We start from the raw sequence: 20,469 nt of genomic DNA on the forward strand, positions 1-20,469 counted from the left end.
ATTAGAACCATCCAGATAAGGAAAAAAACCCCAAAAGTAACAAATGATTCTTTATTATAACAAAGAATAGCTAATAGTGAAAAGCCCCAGGGTTTGACAGTTACACTGCTATTGTTAGAACCTACTCCTCAGTGATCTAGAAGATTAATTAAACATGGCAAAATCTGCTAACTAATTATTTTGATTCTATATTAAGATGGGAAGACTTTGATGCATTTGAGCAAATTCAATTTAAAAAACCCACTGGTAAACTCAGTGGTAGGTTAGAATTTATACAATTAATTACTTTCAAGGTGGAGCAAATCATGAGGAACCAAACGGGCTTTGCACAGGTTCTGTGTGGCTTCCTGAAAACTCAAGAACTGCCTCAGAAAGCCCCATGAGAGCATCCGCTCAGTGCCTAGCAACAGTTAGAAAGCTGAGAAAATGCTTAGTCACATTCATACAGCGGCATCCAGTAGGAGGACACTGAATATAAAATCCACCTCTCCAGTAAAACACTGAATTTGGTTAACCTCCTTAAGAGAAACCTTTCAGAGGAAAGCAGTAATAACAAAAGCATGCAAGCACCATACGAAGGACTGGGATTTTCCGGTGACTCTCACTCATGCAAGATCCTTTCTACTTATCAATGCAGTAAGTCTTCCCAGGACCAGGTTCTCCTTTCCTGGGGCTCTGCCTTTCCCAGAACTACAAGGGCATGAATCTTTGCATCCAGTGAGGGAGAGAAGCGCAGTCCCCACTGAAAGCCCACATATTGGTCCTAGGAGGGAGGGAGACATGGTAGAAAGTACGGTTAAAAGTATGGTAAAAGGATAAAGTTTTCTCTGTAAAATAATTAATTTTCTCTCTTGTGGGTCTGTTCAAGAAAAAAATAAAATTTGCTGGAAGCATACAACTCTCCAAGCGAGCTTTCTCTGGTGGAGACATTAGGGTCCCCTAGCACCCTTTCGTTATGACAAAGAAAGGAGAGAAAGAGTGGGGTCACAGAGGCTCAACATCATCCAACTGCAAAGAACTTCAGGTCTGCTGCTCAGTACCACAATCCATGAGGAGACTGCAAACAAAATAACAGGAGAAGCTTTGTGACAGGATAGGATTCCCACTGTCGAGCTGCCTCCTTATCCTATCTTTTATGATTGTAGGCACCCCTCACAAACTTCCAAGCTGATGGATTACATCCTAAATGGGGTCAGAAGAAGCACAGAACAATTAGTGATATTAGTCTGGCAGTGCCTTCTGACCGATCCATTAATCTTAGAGCAGGGGCGACACTCACCAATATTGAAAAAAACATACATGTCAAAGGAAAATCCCTCTTGGATATAATCAAATTCTGAAATCCACTAATATGAGATATCAGTAAACTAAATAGTTAAGCAAAATTGTAAAGATGACGGTATTTACATCAATTGAAATAGCATTCATAGTTGTATTTGCCAGATTAGTCACGAGGACAGTAATTCTCATCCATAAAACCAGAAGCTGATTGCTAGCTGGGATTATGAAAGAATTCCCTCTCTTTCCTTTATCTCATAGGCTACCAGAGTACATCTGGTGGGTGATTATCCTTCTATAAAATGTTATAGGGAAGAATAATTGAATTCATTATCATTGGAGAAGCCAGATTGGTTGGGTCAATGATCTTCCATTCAACAACTCTGGTGAGTAGTCCAATGGACTTCAAACAATGGATAAAATAATCATGGACACTTACACTTGCTCTTCTTCCCCCTCCTCTCACTCTCGCCTGCAACAGTTCAAAAGGTAAAATCCATGTCTTCAATTTCATGAGTTCTTTACTGTGTCAGCTACAGACATTCTGGATACATTTTTCTGGCAGAAACACTGCAAAAAATCTATTCTAGGTCAACGACTTCCACTGTCAGGATGATTCAAAGTGTTCAGAAGGCTCAAAGGAGGGAAATAAATCACTAAGTATTGGTATTATGCAAGCTCCCTGAAGAGATATTGACTGTATTGCAAAGAACTAAGCAGTAGCTTTCATGTCATTCTGTTCATGAATGTCCTTTCTTTGCAACTGATCTCACATAATAAACCCTGTTACAAAAACTAGCATGCACTTTGACTAGATGAAGGACAAAACAACTGTGTATATGTAATGCTGTGGGTTAAAACCCATGAAAATAGTGCCAGTGAAACACATAAATGTCTGTGTGTACAAGACATCAGGCAGCAGAAAGGTACACGTAGTTTATGCTATGATCACAAGGATAACTATGCTTATTAAAGCAGTCCTATGAAATCCATTAAACTGACACTATTAAATAGCAGACATGCGAGTAAATATGGATGTGTTTTCTCCAGTGAAAGAAGGATTCATGAAGTCACCTTGCCTTGAATTAGGCAGGGCGTGTGACTGTACATTGCCAACACACTTGTAGTTCAGCTGGGATACGCACTGCAGGAATGGCAGGAGATATTTATATCACAATAACCTTTTCCACCACTCCTGCCTCCCGCAGTGACATGGATCATTAATGGCAGCTGCCACAGGAACCATGCACTCAAAGGTCAGCAGCGCCGCTCCCTGCACTGCCAACAGGCAGGAGCTGATGGCTAGGGCAGGTGAGGGATTTTTCCCCAGAAGATCCTCTTATGTTGTCCCCAAGGTTCTGAAGCAGGTCAGGTGCAGAGGTGAGCACTGTTTACCAAAGAGGGTGGAGACGACGGATTTCTCCATCCTGGCTCTAACGCAGATGTAAGTGGGAAAGAGGACCTGTCAGAAAACAATTGTTCTCTCCAGAAAACAAGCAGCAGGCAGGGCTCCTTTGTTATACAGCAGAAGAAAAACAGTCAGCGAGATAAAAATATTTTATTTTCTTTCCATGTAAATTCATCAATATTAGCTCTCACTTGCTTTACAAGCAAACTTTAAACCTACAGTAAAGCCAAAACATGAAGCATCCTGAAATCTCTGTCTCCAAAAAAACAGCTTTCTGGAACCGTTTCTGATTTTGAGTGGCTAAACCCAATACAGTTCATCGGTGCCAGCAGAGCATCAAGACAACTCAATGGCCCAGGACCTGACCAGAAGCCAGGCCAGGAGCCTGGGCCACACAATGCTAAGGCATCTCATCAAGTCTCACGCCCAGCCCACCACAAATGCATTTCTCACCTGGCCTGTGTGAAGCCAAAGAGTAGTTTGAGTGTTTTTCCATGAAGTTTTAAGAAGGGGAAGTTGCACCAAATTCTACCCATTCCTTTCCTCTAATTAGACATATACATTAGTAAGACACTATTAATTGCACGGTATGCTGGTATGCATAGAAATTCTTATGTATCTGTTTAATATTAATGTAACTTTATATTATAACTTATATAATAATATATTTTAAATTTTATTTTTAAATTACTATTATTTTATGAGGGGGTTTTATCAAGTTGTTACACTAATGCACTGGGTCATTTTTCCCGTGAAAGCTCAGTATCTTAAGCTTACTTACAAGGAAAAATGTAGAAGCTCACACATCTCTCCTTGATAAATGAGACGTGTCAGAAGCCTATGATCCCAGCGCACAGGATACATAGTACACTTGACAATGTGAGCTCAACAACAATGAAGCGATGCTTTTTACAGTCCACCGTTTTGTGACAAAAGGGTCAAGATTGCAACCAGTCTGACTGTAATTTATATCCCAAGAGAAGATTCTGGAAACACCCTGTGTGAAAATTGTTTCATGTTTTCTTCCTTCCTCCATATCCGTTACTTTTCCATGAAAGCAAGTATTCTATTGTGTATCTTATGCAATAATAATTAAACGAACTAAGCCGATTATGCATGTATATAATACATACCTTTTACTTGAATGCTGGGGGGTTTTTTTTGGTTTTTGGTTTTTTTACTAAAACAACTAGCCACAAAATACACATAGCATTTGCTTTGTGTACGGAAGACATTATTCTCTGTCATAAGGATTTTAGGTTTGAAGGTCCCAACTGTGCAGAAAATGTATATGACGCATACTAATTTTTACAGTTAACTCAGCAGGAATACTTACAGCATGTGTGAGTCTGCAAAAATAGTACTGATGTAACTAAAACTGTAAATGTTACACAAAAATCTGTTCGCATGTAATTACACTACAATTTCTAATACCTTTTTCCTAAATAACCTCCTTCAAATAAAACCTTGATCAACCACCCCCAAGATTCTTTGCAGATTCCACATCCCAACATTATTCCTTCATGTAGTGCAGGAACAGATATGGAATTATAGTGGAAATGTGCACGCCAGCACATAGCACCACCATCTGAGGGGGCCTGCATATATTACCACCAATAGTTTAGTCATGGTTCTAAAGAAGTCAGCCCTGAACTCATTAATTAAAGAATTCAGCTGTATTCCCTAGAGAGGATTTTGAAAGAGAACCAAAGGGTGACTAAAGAATGGCTGTTACTCCACAGTATGCCAAAGATATTTTTTTATTTATTTTGTAGAGTTAAATCTTTAATGAAATTAATATGCTATTAAATAGAAAATCTATATGACTGCATAGGTTTTTAAATGGCAAAACAGTTCATTTCTAGGGAAACACTGTTCTTTTTAATTACAAACATTTCACAGCCTTGTATTTACATTAGTTCAGAATTTTATTTCCAGTGTAATGTTACATTTTTTAGCCTATTCATTATTTGATGGATGTATACAGGGATGCACCATGGCATACAAACAGAGAGAAACCCAGAGATGGTGCAGGGACTCAGGTAGCTCAATGAATTAATACTGGGATGTTACGGTCCTCAATTTGGTAGCTGCTAACACCACTGCATCCAGTACTCTCTTCTCTGTGCTGATGTGGCATCTGCAAGCACCAGAGTGCTCACTACCTTACCCCTACAACCCTGGGGCAATAATGTCACCAGTCTCCCCAGTGGAAGGAACAGCAAGAAGATCAGTGGCAGCACAGTGTCCATCTGACCAACACCCATGACCTTCGTTATTCTAGCTAATACAAACAGCTTGAGGACCATGGAGATCTAGATCAGTGAAAAGCCTTCTTTTATGTGCAATTTCAGTTTATTTCAGTGGCCATATTGTAAAAATGCAAGCCAAAACAAAAAACTGTAATACCATAGCTATCCCCGTCTTAGGATAAAAGCAGAGAAGACAGAAAAAGGCCAAAAAACCTGATTCCATCTGGGCATACTGACACTCCTGTGAAAGAAGCCAGGTAATCTTAAATATTCAATAACATTTTTTTTCTTCTAAAATACTCACCTGACTTTCCCTTTGGTGTTTCTAAGAACAGTTGCAGCAAAATTTTGCGTAACACCAACAAGACTGATGCCATCAACTTCCACAATTTGGTCATTCACTTGGATCCTTTCAGGGAAAAAACACAAATATACAAATAATTGTGTGAATTCTTGGTGAATTTTCAGCAAAACTTAGCATAGAGAGGTCTGTTTAGTTTGATTTTAAACAAAGACTTTAAACAAAAACTCGTGGTTTTGATTTTTTCAGTGGTTGAGGTAAATATGAAAAATGCATCATTCCCTGCATGCAGACATCTCATAAATCCAGCTTCAAAGTTACCATTACAATTAATAGCATCAGTCATCCATTCACCTTCCTTGTATATAAATACAGTAACACAAACTCTTGAATTTGTCATATGACTTAAATTAAATTAGATACTTGAACAGTTCTTGTATAATTCTTTCCTAAGTTAATCTTGAAAAACAGCATAAGACATAGCTCTGGTATTTCATGCTAATGGAAAAAAAATGTGATATTTAACTAAAACAACCTGCTCATCTGTGCAGAAAAGAGCTTGTGTATCAGACTTAATTGTGACATACTCTCTTAAAATATTTCATCTAACATGCTCCAAAAAGATGAATTCCCAGTGTGTGATCTTGCTGCACACGATCAGAAGACCTTGGACTGCTTTAATGAGGACTCTCTTTTTGAAACCAAACACCTATTTACAGTCGATACACTGTTTGATACAAGAGAAGTTAGGTGGAATAAAAACCATGCTGCTTTTATCAGAAGTAAGCATTGCTCTGAAATCCCTAGAGCAGGCATTGGACTCATCTGGATTACAAATGCTTGGAAGGAGGACTGCTATACTAAAACATCCTCTAGAAATGCATGAATTTTTTGTAGATTCAGAACTAGTGAAAAGGAGAAATTTTCAAGTACTTACACAGATGCCACTGATCCAAATGATACAGTTTACAAAGGAACCAAGAAACAGCTATGAAAAAATCCCATTTAAATTACATGAAAATATCTAAATTAAGATATTTAATATCTTAGGGATATCTTAGTGATAAAGACTTCTTTGCAAAGAACAACAGAGGCTTCAAGAGAGGTGAAACATTTTGACTTGGAGCACTAATTTCCATGTCAAGTCTGAGGCAATGCTTTGCATTCCACATGTATTCATTCTTTGAACCCCAGTGATGAGTAAGAAATACAAGATTTATTCTTTGGCAACCTCACACCACAGAATGTCACTGTGATCTGGTCAGGATCTCCCTTCTATATATAGGAAATCTTGAAAAAATGGTCTTCACGACAGCCTATAAACTGTTACCTTAAAAATCATATCAGGCATTTTAATCTCAGAGTTTTATTTCACTTTTCACTGAAGCATTTAATAAATACACCAATCACATTGTTATTTATTGTATTTTGATACTGTAAAAATTCTTTTTTTTTTACTTTAGCAAACATGAGGTGCAGTCAGATGGTTGCAGGATTTCCAAGAAAAGAAGTTTAAGAAGTTGGTGCCCACTGAGTGGGAAGCTGTCACCCTCTTGGCTGAGAACTAAATGATGGAAGAACAGATTCCTTTTTGATGGCAGTTTATATGCTGCACTACGCAGTGGACTAGCAGTGTTCATACAGATACGTAATTATAGTATTTCAGGTGATGGAACGTCATGTTAGAGAAATGTTGCCTGCAACTTCGTAAGTGGCTCTATCCTGATCTACTGCAACTCAGTCTGATTCCATTTGTCCTTCAGGCACATTTCTGATCTTCTCTTGTCGGTACAGCTCCTAAATTAATTTCCAACTCTTATTTTTATGGCCACTTCTCCAAACCTCCTCTCTTTCTATACATATATTTAATTATTTATAAACATACATACATATCAAACAACATACTATTAACATAACTGTTATTCACATTATATAATTACATGTAATCAGAAAAGAAGTTCCCTGTCTGTTGCTGTGTATGTTCTATATTTCCCAGACTAAAAACCTCTCAGAGCCATATTCTCCTGACCACCTTCCTCTTCTTGGGCATCCTCTCTCAAGCAACACTCCCACCGCAGCTCTGTACTTGTAGCCTCGCCATAACCACCCAGACAAACCAACTCCAAGCACCATCTATACCAAAATATTCTGACAGCCATGTTCTCTGGGCAGCCTTCCCTTTAGAGCCCCCGCCATCAGGAGCTCTAGGCTTCCTGTCTCTCAAATCTAATTTCAAACATGAATGAGAATATAGGCTCAGGTTGGCAAAGCCTGAATTATAGGCATTTAGATGCTTTTATCACTAATGAAATTGGTAATTCTGACAATTATTTTCTAATGCTCAAGACTTAAATCTTTGTCTAGGTGAAGTAGCACTTCAATGAAGTAGCAACCACAGAAGTGAACCAATGAAAGCTGAACAAATTACTTGTATAATTACTGCTCTGTATGATGAACAGAAAAAAATTAACCTATGTAGAGACAATGTTTAGAGTATTTTTCAAGTTAAGAACTATGCAATGTTTCAAAACTGTTGTTCTCAACGTTATCAAAATACATTAAGAAGTGAATGACTCACCACCACAACAATTTGAAAGAAGCAGCTCTGAATTCATGCAGGAAAAGATTTTATTTTTCATATTCGGTCTAATGATTGATTTCATATGTTACACACTATTAATAATCTCTCCTACTACTTACCAACATGCTTGCCTTTGGATTCATCTTGAAGCATCCTTGGTTAAATACTGCCACACAACGCCTTTTCACATGACAACTAAACACTACCTGTTTGTTTGCAGCACCATGAATCAATCCCGTGGTGCTCAATCACTGAGAAACCCCTTTGTACAGATTTTGGGTTTCCATGGGAGATGAGTACTTTGTATCACGACTCGATGGGTCTTTCAATAAAAGATGGGAATTACCCTACAGATATTATAATGTTTTAAACTGTAGTTTCAGAAGAGCCCCATTGAAGATCGCTATGCAGTTATTCAGAATATCTGATGCAACTGCTGAAATAGAGGGTTTATTTTCTGTTAGGAGACTTTGTTTTGCTATCAGTGTTAATGATTAACTAGGCTTTTCACAAAGATGAAGTTAACAGGATCTTTTACAGTTGATGCACTTTATTACAGAACCGGCTGCTCCTGACTGAGAGGATTACATACCCCTTTCCCAAGTGAATGATCAGTCAGGCTCTCAAAGAGAAAATCAAAGGGCTATTTCTTAGCTGACTGAACATTCAGCCAGTTGAAAACCAACACAAATATTAGAAGGGTCAAAGAAAGATACTATATTTTCTCAGCTGACAAGCTGCTTTCAGATGCCATCTAGGGAAATGAAAAAAGAGACTTGTGACTGAACATAAACTTCCTCTGTAGCCCACTCAAACATGTGAATAATGAGAGGAACAGAAATTACAGATCATCATAGAGCAACCAGAGAATTTCACAGAGAATGCCAGTCGTGAGCTTAATGCCTTCTGGCTGAGCTCAAGCATACCTTGAGGTATCAGCTTCTTTGCTTTCCTTCATAATTTTTAAGCCTGTGGTAAATCAGTATTTGGCCTTCAACCTGCTAACTTATTGCCAAGATCTGTAAAGATACCTGCAAGCCCAATCTGGAAGACAGTATACTTCAATAGTTTCAGAGCAATGTTATTAAACTTCCCAATCCCCTACCACGTAGAGCCTTCTGACTTAATTTGTGTGGGGTTTCCACAACAGAACAAACTTTTGCCTGGCTGGAAAGGTACAGGTGTTCATCAGTAAGGAACACGTTACTGCAATACATTTTTTGGAAGACAACATCAGCTTTTTCAAGTTTATTCTTATTCTATTTGCCTGTGTTTGTGTTTGGTATCATTTATAACTAATACAACAAATTACTAATGGTTAAAAATAGAAGTAGAGAATGCATATAAGTAGACTTAATTGCTAATGTACCAGACGGGTCATATTTTATTCGCATGCAAATTTACAAAGGGTATGCACTGGGACAAAACAACAAATTATATGGGTTGGAAGATGTTTAAGAACACTTTTCATTATCAAATGATTACACAGTACTGTTTTTCTAACTTCTAATGAGAAGCAGTGGCCTGATTGTGGCAGGAATTGTGTAACACACAGGTAACCGTCCCATATGATAGGAAATATTGTATGTTCAAAAGGAATTCTTTAAGCTGCACATACCAAGTATATATATAAATATCTCACTTATAGAAGCAACCAGGTTTTATGTGAGCATTGTATAAGACTACAAACACCAATACATTTCTTTAGGGAGCGAGATTTATGGTACAGCTTCCTATGCCAACTGATTAACGTAATTCCAGTGTTGTAGGAGTGGAAACTGAACTCTGGAACAGAAGACTATGCATAGTAAGAAATACCATAACACAGAAATGCCTGTGTTAGTCAACTTGAAAGGAGGTACATTTTGTAGGAGTTTAAGCATTCAGATATGGTAATTTATTTTTCTAATCAAATGTTGAGCAGAACTCTTTTTCGTAAGTATTGACTTTTTAAAGCTGGACTGAAGCCCAAAGAACATGTAGGAGCTCAACACCTTTAAAATCTAAACTACCTTCAAAAGTGATACACAATTTGGAACCTCCAGCTTTACTCATGCTAAAGCGCCTGGGTTTTCAGTGGTCACAAACACATCCTCAGCAAACCTGTTCTCCTTAAACAGTTCAAACTCTGTGCACCAGACTGGTGTATTCTCATAACCGCATCAGGTATCTGGACCTTACCAATGAAGTCTCTGAATTTTACAGCTTTGAGTTATCACGACATACATTAAGCAAACAACTCTTTCCTATGAAAATCATAATTCAAAGTTACTATTCACTGCGAAAATGTCTAAACACTGAGTCTAGTTTACCTGCCATCTCTTTCTGCTGCTCCACCTTCTGTTACCGTTTTGACAAATATTCCCAGTTTTTCAAGGCCTGCATCTGCTCCAACTCCCATTCCAATAATGCTTATGCCAAGTCCATCTTCATCTGTGAAAAAGGTAAGCGAAAGCAGAAACTTCTTAACATTTGATTTGTACCATTATTTGTTAGGTAAACATTTACACTTTGTTTCTTCTAGGTTTTCTATGTCAATAACATTAATACTCTTTTGTTTTCCTTTAAAAAAATCTGTTCTACTACCATTTTAATTACACACAAAAAATGTCACCTTCACCCTTTTAAGGAGCTTAGAACAACAATGAGGATTTTTACTCTCCCAGTGCAGAATGAACATATCACATCAAACACTGTGTAAAATCATGTGTTAATGGACTGTCGCAAAACAATTCTCTTGGGGAAGCACTGCATGTCTGTGAGCTGCTTCTTTAATTCCTTATTGAACAATTCCTGAAATCCAAAAAGCCAAGGTGACTACAACCGATTCATGGAAATTCAAGATAGGCTCTGTAGGCATGTGTGGACTTCCTCAGACTTGTAGATCAGTGTCACAGGAACGGGAAATGGCACACAGACCCCATACCTTTTTCTAGTTCAACTGGGAAGAGCTCCAGCTTTTCCACACGCTTCTCAAGTTCATATTCAGCTGATGCTGCCACTGGGTCAACTTCATCATTTCTCCTGTCATAGTCTTCATTGGAATATGTGTTGAAAACCTGTGGAAACAGACCAAAAATCACTCTACCTACTCCAAAAAGACTTCCAACTTACGAAAATACCTACTGCTTTTGTCCTGTAATGTTGCAGAGTTTGAAAAGGCTTTTAAAATACAACTTTCTCCTGTTTATTCATATTTCAAGTTTTTGCATTAGTGCTTTTTCATTCAAGTAAAGCACAAGTATGGTTACAAAAATCAGTGGAGTGTAAATGATTGACTTTTATTGTTCGCAACTATAAATACAGAAGATGATCTTGAATGACTAAGTTGGTCTATACATGTCGATATTTAAAATACTTAACTCATTAAGAATGCACTATTAGTAACGATTCACAGACATGAAAAAGCAAAATACATTGAAATGATGATCAGTATATAGTCTTGGTTTCTGTTTTCCTATTAAAGTTCCAGTTTGCATTCATCTAACCAAAGCTAGACCTGAAGATTACTAATCTGCATTTATGCCTCCTATGGATATCATTAGATACCCATTACACTCCATATTAGGTATTGATTTTTCAGGAGAGTAATGTACACAGCCATGGGTATTTTTTAAACTAACCAGGTTTATGGGTTTGTTTCAGCTCTAAAGCAGTAATTTAACATTGACTGCATTAACCTGATCATATTCTTTATGTTACCTTCTATCATACTTTCAACATAAACATGGCCTTCAATCAGAGGTTATTCAGACCTTCGGGAACTTTAAACAGTCAGGAAAAGCATATTTTCATATTTTAGATGTCAGAGTTTGCCAGCTTAATTCACTTAACTGTCCATATTTGGCAGCAATGACAGAATATGCATTATTAGTGGTAATAATTCCACTGAACTTCAGTTCCACACATATGTCATATTCATTACTTCAAATGAAACAATTTCTCATATCTCCTCTTCCTCTTTTACAGGCACCCTGCAGAAGATACAATTATGTAGCCATGTTGTACTGTATCACTGTTTCTCTTACAACATGAAACACTGCACCATGCTATGTAGCTACATGTATATTCAGAGGGTCTCAAGAAGCCTGCTCTCGTACAGCCTTGCCAGGAGGCTCCGTAAGGGCTGCCCCTCGAGCAAGCATGCCAGCTTGCTGCCCAGTGCAATGCCAGAAGCTGGGCTCATTTCCACTGAGGTTTCACCCGCCCAAAAAGCTGCTCATGCACATCAATTTCTTTTAAATAGTAAATACATTAAAGTTGCAATACAAAAATACTGTTACATACTGTCATAAGTATAGCAACTGTGTTATGGCTACCACAAAGCTACTGCAAAAAACCTCTAGCTTTATATAAAGTAGCGGTCAAAACAGAAAAGGCATTAGTCACTCTATGGAAATTTTAACTCCCGTATTTTATATCAATGTGAAACACTTAAGAAATTGCCTATTCCAAGAAGACTGATATGATAAATATTTTCTAAGAATCCACAAACCTATCTCACATTGACTTTTAGTGATATTGATGCAAGAAAAAGACTGTTTTAACTAAATCATGTTCCTAAGAAGTCTTCATAAATATATCCAAAAGCTAAGTAAAGTCAATCACACGCTGCCCAGTGCTACTGAACATTTTATGCTGCTTTAGTATGTGTAAGATTGGAGAAGAGACACTGATGCAAAAAGAAGTATAAGGAAATGTAATTATTTACTTGGTTTAAAATAACCTGCAAAATCTACGTGCAGGTTCTGGCCACACAACACAAAAATGGAGAAACCCTCCACTGCTTCCCTAAGCTTCTGTTTGTGGATGCAATAACTGCATCTGCATCTATTGTTTTGTAGAGGCCTCGAACAATATATTAAATTCTGCTCCTGTTGTCAACACCATTGGGTCGAACTCCCAGCTAAAACAGAAAACAAAATGGAAGGTGTCCATACATGCTTAACAGCCTGATAGAAGAGTTCTGAAAAGTGTTTCGTTACTCCATGTCTTTCACAGACATCTTTTACACAAGATAAAAGACTTCTTCATGTTACGTACCCCTGTCTGCTGCTTCTCAAAACACTTGAAGACAGGAAGAATCATGAACATGGTTTTTCTATGTAGGCCGTATGAAGCCTGAAAAAAACCCGCAGATCTAACGGTGCTAGCCTGTATGTAATGAAAAAGAAGCAGGTACGGGACAGAAGGTCATCCCATTTATCTTTTGATTGAGAAGTACAACTCATGGCAGCCATCTCTACCCTGACACCAGAATAGGTCAAACCAGTCCAGAAGAGCCCAGTCAACAGCAATGAAAAGCCATGCTGCAGGCTGGTGGATAACCTCCCCTGGCAGCCTCCCTCCTCTGTGCTCAGCTTTCAAAGGCAACTATGCCCACTAAGGGTTCCATATCCAAACCCAACCTTATTCATGCCAACATCAACCAAAATAAATATCAATCAGTAGAGCTAGGCCCAACTAAAACATTACTGAGCTAAGGCCTGACCACAAACCTTTAGGTCTGAAATGCAGCAAACGTGCAAGCAAGTTCATGTGAGTTCAGCTCAGATTGTCTCATTTATCAACATGACAAGAGAGACCTGCGTTTGAAATGTGGAACAGAGATGGATGTTTTCAAGAAAAATGGAGATACAGTCACTAGCTGTTGAAGGACAGTGAGACAGGTAGATAAATATTGCTTGCTGGAGACAAAGAATAGATGAGGGTGAGGTATAAGAAAAAATTATGTCGCAAAATAAGTATATTTATTTTTTGATTCCTTGTCATCATGTTAACCAGCCCCATTCTTTTCCTTTCGTTCAATGACTGGCATTAGTATATTGTGGCAGCAGTTCCAAATTTGTTGCAAAGTCAGTGGATAGGCTTCAGGATAATTTTCTTTTAAAGCATCAAATCATATATTGAGTTCTTGTTTGGGATGATTTTTCCTGAAGCAGATTAGACAGAAATCTCCCTCACTGTTTCAGAACATTTAGATTTGCACATGTGAAGGGAACTAGAGGTACTGTTGGTGGTAAATAGTTATCATTATGTCTCCAAATAAATCATGCCACTCTTATCCAGTATCTTACCTAAGCATTCAATCTGAAATTGTAGGATCACTGACAGCATCAAGGGAAAACAGGCTCTGTTTCCTACCTGGCATTAACACACATCTTTTGTATGCTGGTCATATGATCCTGTGCACACCTTCAACGTATATTTTCACTAGGGGAAGAAGGAGGATATGCTTTTATGTCATTTACCTCATTTTGCACAACAACACGTCATGGCTGACTGATTCTACAAAATGAATCTCTGGGTGTTAAAACGAAGTAAAGAAAATTTGTGCTTTGAAATTTTCTTTCTCTGTGAAACAGTCTATCCACCATAGTAATGAACTGCTTGTTCAGTACAGCCATGAGAACGGCCACTCAAGACTTTACTTTGCTAAAACCAAAATAAACAGTTATAACTTTTTCCTCAAAGTATGGTCAACTTAAATTAAGTAGATCTACTTCACCATATCTGTTGCTGTTGTATTTCCTGGAATGTGTGTGTGTGATTTCAGAGTCATGGGAATTCTCCCATGCCCTGTGATTTAACAGATTTGGTTTCGCTGTCACACTGGCCAAGTACCCACGGCAACAAAGCCCACTGAGCCATTGCTTAAAGAAAGCTCTTTTCCAGGAAAATCCAACACGTCATCTTAATCTCTGCTTGTACCTCTCCAAGTATTTAGTATAAGTATTTAGTATTACCTCTCCTGTGACATTTACTAGGATTTACAACAGCACTTGTAATAAAAAGCCACCAAGCATGATGACAACCCAGTGGATACCAGTACTCAATGTGTATGTCAAAACAAACAAAACCCGAAGAACTGACAGGCTCACTCCAATGCTGCTGTTAACAGAACGTACTTCTGTCTTCTTTAAAGTGAAGGAACAAAGGGTCATCAGCAATTCATCCAGCATCAAAATAATGACAAACTGTATGATCAAAGAAGCAGGTATTGTTAGGCACCCTGGGTGGCACCCCAGGGAGGCCATACATACACATGCTTGACTACTTTCTTCTCCTTCAGAGAGCAGTGACAGAGCACAAGCTAGAAAAGACATGTCACTAACTATAAAAATATGTTGCAGGCTCTAATTCAGAAAAAAACCCACATTTTGGTTCTAATACTTAATTTTATGAGTAAGACCAGAAAGATGGAAACTGATTATTCTCAGAAAAAGGAAAAGCTTTCTAAGTTTGGGGCATTTTCTCACACACAACTAACATGAATCTTTACAGAATTTTGCTGGTAAGCAGTTGGTAGTGACAACTCTTTTTTACTTCTGTAAGGAATTCAGAATGCAGATGAATTATGCAGAATCACATGGGCTATCCTTCCCGTGGGCTAGCCAGTCTGGTGCTACATTAACCATGTTACTAGTTTTGCAGGCTATAAACTCCGCAACATAAAGACTGTCTCATCTCATGTGTTTAAGAAAGTGCCAAACATACTGAGTATACGCTGGATATACCTATACTGTCTTTGCAAGCTGTGCTAAGGAACAAGACCTGATTTGATCTCAGGTTCAGCTGCTGCTGACTGCCTTGCCATCCACGCTTTTTACCTCTCCAATGACTGGTGGCCACCAAAGAGAAAGAACTGCGCAAGAACTGCACACTGGTGGACAGCACTTTGTTGCAGTGGCTGCGGCTGTTCTACCACACCTTCGGTTACTCAAGCTTAACACATGCACAAATAGCCTCACTTACGTGCAATTCTTGATTATATTGGGCCATTCCATGTCAGGGGCCACAGCCAATGTATGCTGGTGATCACTGAGCAATACCAATTATAAAACCATGCTTTCCACGCGCTATTGCTACACTGGCGTAATGCCTGCCTCTCATGTCTCTGTTCAGAAAGCAAACGTTTCCAACAGTGAACATTTGCCAGCAAGTCATGTCTCTGGCAGGGAGGGGAGTAGGCATCACAGCCACTACCTCACCATAATGATGCCATGTAAGACCAATAAACTACTACTTTTCGCCAACATTTTCTTATTTCTGAAAATTCATGGTAAAGGTTTTGTAACATTGGTATGCTAGAGGCCACCCTGGAAGTGATGCTAGGCCACAGAGTGGTTATTACAACCTGTGCTCCTGATCAGTGGGTGCCAATACTATACGTGCTGCTGGTGGCCACCAACAAGCTGAGCTTGACATTGTTGGTTAATCCTGAGAAGTACTCGCTAGCTGATTGTCAACTGTCACTAAGCAGAGGATAGTACTTGCCAGCAAAAGAGACTGGGATTGCTTGTGTGAACACTAAACATTGCTGAAAGCTCTCCTCAAACCTGCACAACCCTTTCCCTTTCATCACCATCCTTGGGCAAGAACAACCAAAGATATCTATCTATCAGAGGCACCTCCTGACCCATTATGGAGAACCGAGATTTTCAGGCACAATTGCAGACATAAAAAGCAATACTATCAGTTTTGGGATGGATGATGCGAAATCCTTTCCTTTTTTCACAACTCAAGGCAAGACCAAGGCCAGAATTTGGGTTTCCTGGGTCTTGGTATGGAGCCATGGTTCCAGAAAGAGCATCCACAATTTACTGTAAAGGGACTGAATGTGGCTTCCCAGAAGAACACCCGATGCTCACTGCTTGAGTGCATGATGTTTGCTTTAGTACATACAAGAAGCTCCGCCAGAGTGATAATTGGCATTATTACCCTTCTTGCATGACATTTTCAAAACTCTAATAATTTGGAACATCTTTGTTCCACACCTCCTTTGCAGACAGCAGAAGCAACCAAATGGGTCACCTCTCTGTATATTCTGGTGAGAAGCCCTGAGAATGATCAGGAATTCTTCTGGCCATATATCATTACTGTGCCTACTTCCAATGCAGGAAGGTGAATAATTACAGAACTACCTTATAGTTTTATCCTTTTATGACTCATCTCCAGGGTGTGCTGTGTATTTGCTGAGAGAGAGCCACAGAGAACTCTCTCATGCGGAGGGAACAAAACTTGGCACAGACAAGTGTCTGCATTTGGAGAGCATGGACCTTGGAGCACAAACTCTAATCTTTCCAATCACCCGTTTTCTTCTCCAAGTGAATAAACTTGGTTTTCCTGCACTGAAATCGAGAGAAAACAGAAATGTGCAAACACTAAAGGGAACTAATGAACCTGACACCACAGATACATTTTTCGGCAGCCTTAATTATAATGACAGTAATAACAATTTCCTTTGGCTGGTTCTGCCCCATACACCCTGTTGACTTTGGGAAAGATGAAAACCCAAAGGTTGTCTTTAATGCAGACATGGATGGAAATCATAAATATTTTGTATCGGAAGCATTATCGTTAATTACAGTAACAGCCGGAATTTCAGACAAGCTTTGTTGAGATTGTTAGCAAGAATCCAAATAAGGAAACATAGTGGTCAAGTAAGTTGTTTGGGCATAGGACATTCAGAAAACATCACAAGTTCTGGATGATACCTTCTAGATGTCTAGTCTAGTCTAGAGATGTCTTTAAGTCTAGAACAGCACACAATAGCAGCTCCCTATCTTCTGGGAGGAGGAACAGGTACATTTGCAGGGTAGCTGCCTATGTCTTCAGAGCAGTTTTACAATCACGTCTTGTTTTAAATATACTAAACTGAACTGCTGGGCTCCCTCCACCAAGGATGAAAAATTCTCTTGTGGACAGAGAAGTGAGGAAGAGTCATAAGAGTGCCGCAGGAAAAATCAGACGTTCATGGATGTGACACTGACCTACCATGTTGTACTTGAAGCACAAACAGTTGTGCGAACTACTCCTGTGCTGCACCCCACAAGGGCAGGAGGCAACCACAGCACTGAGGATAACCTTAATCATGCATTATCTTCTGCTTGAAAGTCTCTCTACAGCATAGCTTCAGGGAGGAGAGGAATCTCTGACAACATCTGAAACAGGTGACTTCTTTTTTAAAGAGTCTTTGCAATGTGGTCGCTTTGTCACGGTCAAAGGGAGTGAATCGGTAAGGAGAAGCCACCACAGGCTTCTCCAGCTTTCCTGGCTTCATGCTCCCCTAAAGCCTGCGTGGGCATCAGCTGTCACTAATGCTTCAGCACAGAAGCACCAAGGAGACAAATCTTCCCAAGAAGCAACTGCACGGATAAGACACAAATGGGGATTAGACAGTTGCAATATTGAAAGAAACTGATCGTCTAACAGCAAAACCAAGCCTGGGGTTTTCCCTCAGAAAGCTCTGAAGAAGAAAGATCTGTTTTAAGTGTCCTGAAACTCTGGCGAAAAAACTGCTCAGCAGATTTTTGTTTCTGAAATCCTGCAAGTATCTGGGCCCTAGACTTCTCCATCCCAGAGACACCTCTTCTGACATAAGATGGAGAGCCAGGAGCAACTCCTGCCATGCACAACCAAACTGTTCAATTTGTTGATACAAGCTGGAAAACATTATCTCTAGATATTCTCGTTTTAGGCAACTGGCACACCTATCAGCCTTCTGTCTGTTAGAACAGCATTGAAGACCATGTCTAGTGAAAAAACAGTGTCACTGTACCACAGCAGCGCCAACACATCTCAGCTTGCATCCATACAGCTCCGTCCCCTACAGCATGTCCTGCACCTGGCCTGTTTACAGGGAGAAGCACCCAACTGATGCTAACCCCGAACTGTGCCACAGTCTCACTGCCTGAGAGACATTAAAATGCACGGACTAACCACACGCAGTCATTAGGTCTGTGCCATGAATGTGGTTTTGCTGCCCAGTACAAGCAGTTTAGCAGCAAGGCAGACTTCACTTTTAAGCTCATTTCACCAAAACAAGTATCTTAAATTTTATGCAGTGCAGTTTCAGGCACAAACACGGAACTGAAATTGCTTTCGTGGTACTGATGGATCATGCCCTGGTATCAACCATGACAGGACATACTTGCTCACTCTCTCTGACCTCTCCACTGCGTTCACTACTGTCAAATCAGGAGGTCCTACTCCTTCAGCTCAGAGGGGCTGCAGGGATTGAAAGTGACCCAGCTAAAATGCTCAGGTCCTTCCAAGAGGGATGCATGAAAGTAGAGGAGTGCATTGAACTGCTCCTCCACTACAAATCCCTTACCAAAGGATTTTAAATTCTGTGTAGCTCAGAGTTGACATATTGGTATGAAAATGTGGCCTTCTTGGCATCTTAAAGCAAACAGAATGCCAAATTTTCAGATTTCTCCTTCTCTCTGACATCTAAAATATTCTGTGGACAAACACAAGTGTTACCCTGCCTTTCTGCTACTTGGCTCAGTTTCAGGTGTGACTCCTTTAAAACACCTGTTTTAAGTAGTTCCTAGAATCAACACAGTTTATTATTTATATGCATTTATTATTTATTCAGTTTGTACTCGTTTTATTGCTGATGTACTAGTTTTGTTACAATTTATGTCACTACTTGTCTACATAGCAGAAAAACACAAAATCACTGTTGCTGGAAATGAGATGTGTGCCCCATGTGAAAACTTCATGCTGTTACTCTTCATTAAGATAGGTCAGAGTAATTAGCAAGTGAAAATAAGCCCTGGTGCTGGAGAGTAAAATGAAAGCTAATACAGATGTGCTCTTACAGAGTAATTTCTAAGAACACAGAAAAAAATCCTGATCATTATTTGGCTAATATTGTGTCAATACAGATGAGTGCTCTTTGACAAAGGAGATTAAGATCTCCTGAAAATACTAAGTTTTCATATTAGTGCTCTCTGAAACCTTGCTCCTTGAAGTTAATTTTTTACTTAGCTAAGTAGAAGATAAGTAAAAATGTTTACAGTCATAAGTAACATTCTCTTAGCTGAAAACACCCTGTATTGTATGTGCTTCTCTAAGAAGGATTGATGAGGAGACAGAAGGTGCTCTTTTCATTGGGTGAGTTTTCCTCACTCTATAAAGGGACTCTCTCTTGTGACAATATCCTATCCTGGGGAAAAAAAAAAAAAGCACATCAGCAGTTCAAGTTTTAGAAAAACCAGATGAGTTCTGAGAAACTCTTGTTCTTTGGATACTGGCTCTTATTTTGACTCCATCAATGAGCCAACAGAGCTGCTGCCTCCTTCATGGAGAGCAATAGATGCCCCCCTGACTTTACCTGTGCTTTCTTAATGCAGTGTATTTTTCAAAGCCCCTGCCTCCTCCCTCCATAAATGACATGTATCACTGATCCAGTCTAAGGCTACCCCAACACAGATAATCTCTGGTCATCTGCTAATTACACTCAAAGCCATTGCCAAGCAACACACCTCTTTCAGAGACTTTGGAACATGAGACCTCTGCAAAGCAACAAGCGCTGGGATAATAATTCAATAAAGCATTCAACAAAACAAAACCATCCGAGATGCAGCCTGCCCCACCACTACTGCCAACAGCAGCTCAAAACCAGGGAGAGAGAGAGGGTGTCCTGCAGTTCAAGAATGAGTTACTCCAAGTGCTTTCAGTACAGCAAACTTCTGCTGAAAGGGAATTTCTTGTAGGCTGTAACTTTGACTAAAATAAATTCTGCAGTGGCAGAATGTGAATTTTCCCATGCTGCATCCATTTAGGGTGGATTTAGGTTCCAAAACCTGTTGGAAACAAGTGGCAACATCATCTCTTCACACTTTTTAAGGGTCTTGAG

At 39.3% G+C, this 20,469-nt stretch overlaps 1 protein-coding gene across 6 annotated transcripts in view; it reads right to left on the minus strand.

The window, feature by feature from the left end:
- Positions 1-20,469, minus strand: part of PPP1R9A (protein phosphatase 1 regulatory subunit 9A) — a 146,278-nt gene that overhangs the window by 55,559 nt on the left and 70,250 nt on the right. For all 6 annotated transcript variants that reach the window (XM_040592828.1, XM_040592832.1, XM_040592831.1 and 3 more), the window contains exons 3-5: positions 10,747-10,879; positions 10,133-10,253; positions 5,243-5,347 (exon numbers count right to left, since the gene is read on the minus strand). In XM_040592828.1, the coding sequence (XP_040448762.1) occupies positions 5,243-5,347; positions 10,133-10,253; positions 10,747-10,879 (359 nt within the window). The remainder of the gene's footprint in view (positions 1-5,242; positions 5,348-10,132; positions 10,254-10,746; positions 10,880-20,469) is intronic.

Source organism: Falco naumanni, chromosome 4 (genome assembly GCF_017639655.2).
Source record: "Falco naumanni isolate bFalNau1 chromosome 4, bFalNau1.pat, whole genome shotgun sequence".
In the NCBI taxonomy this organism is placed as follows: Eukaryota; Metazoa; Chordata; class Aves; order Falconiformes; family Falconidae; genus Falco; species Falco naumanni.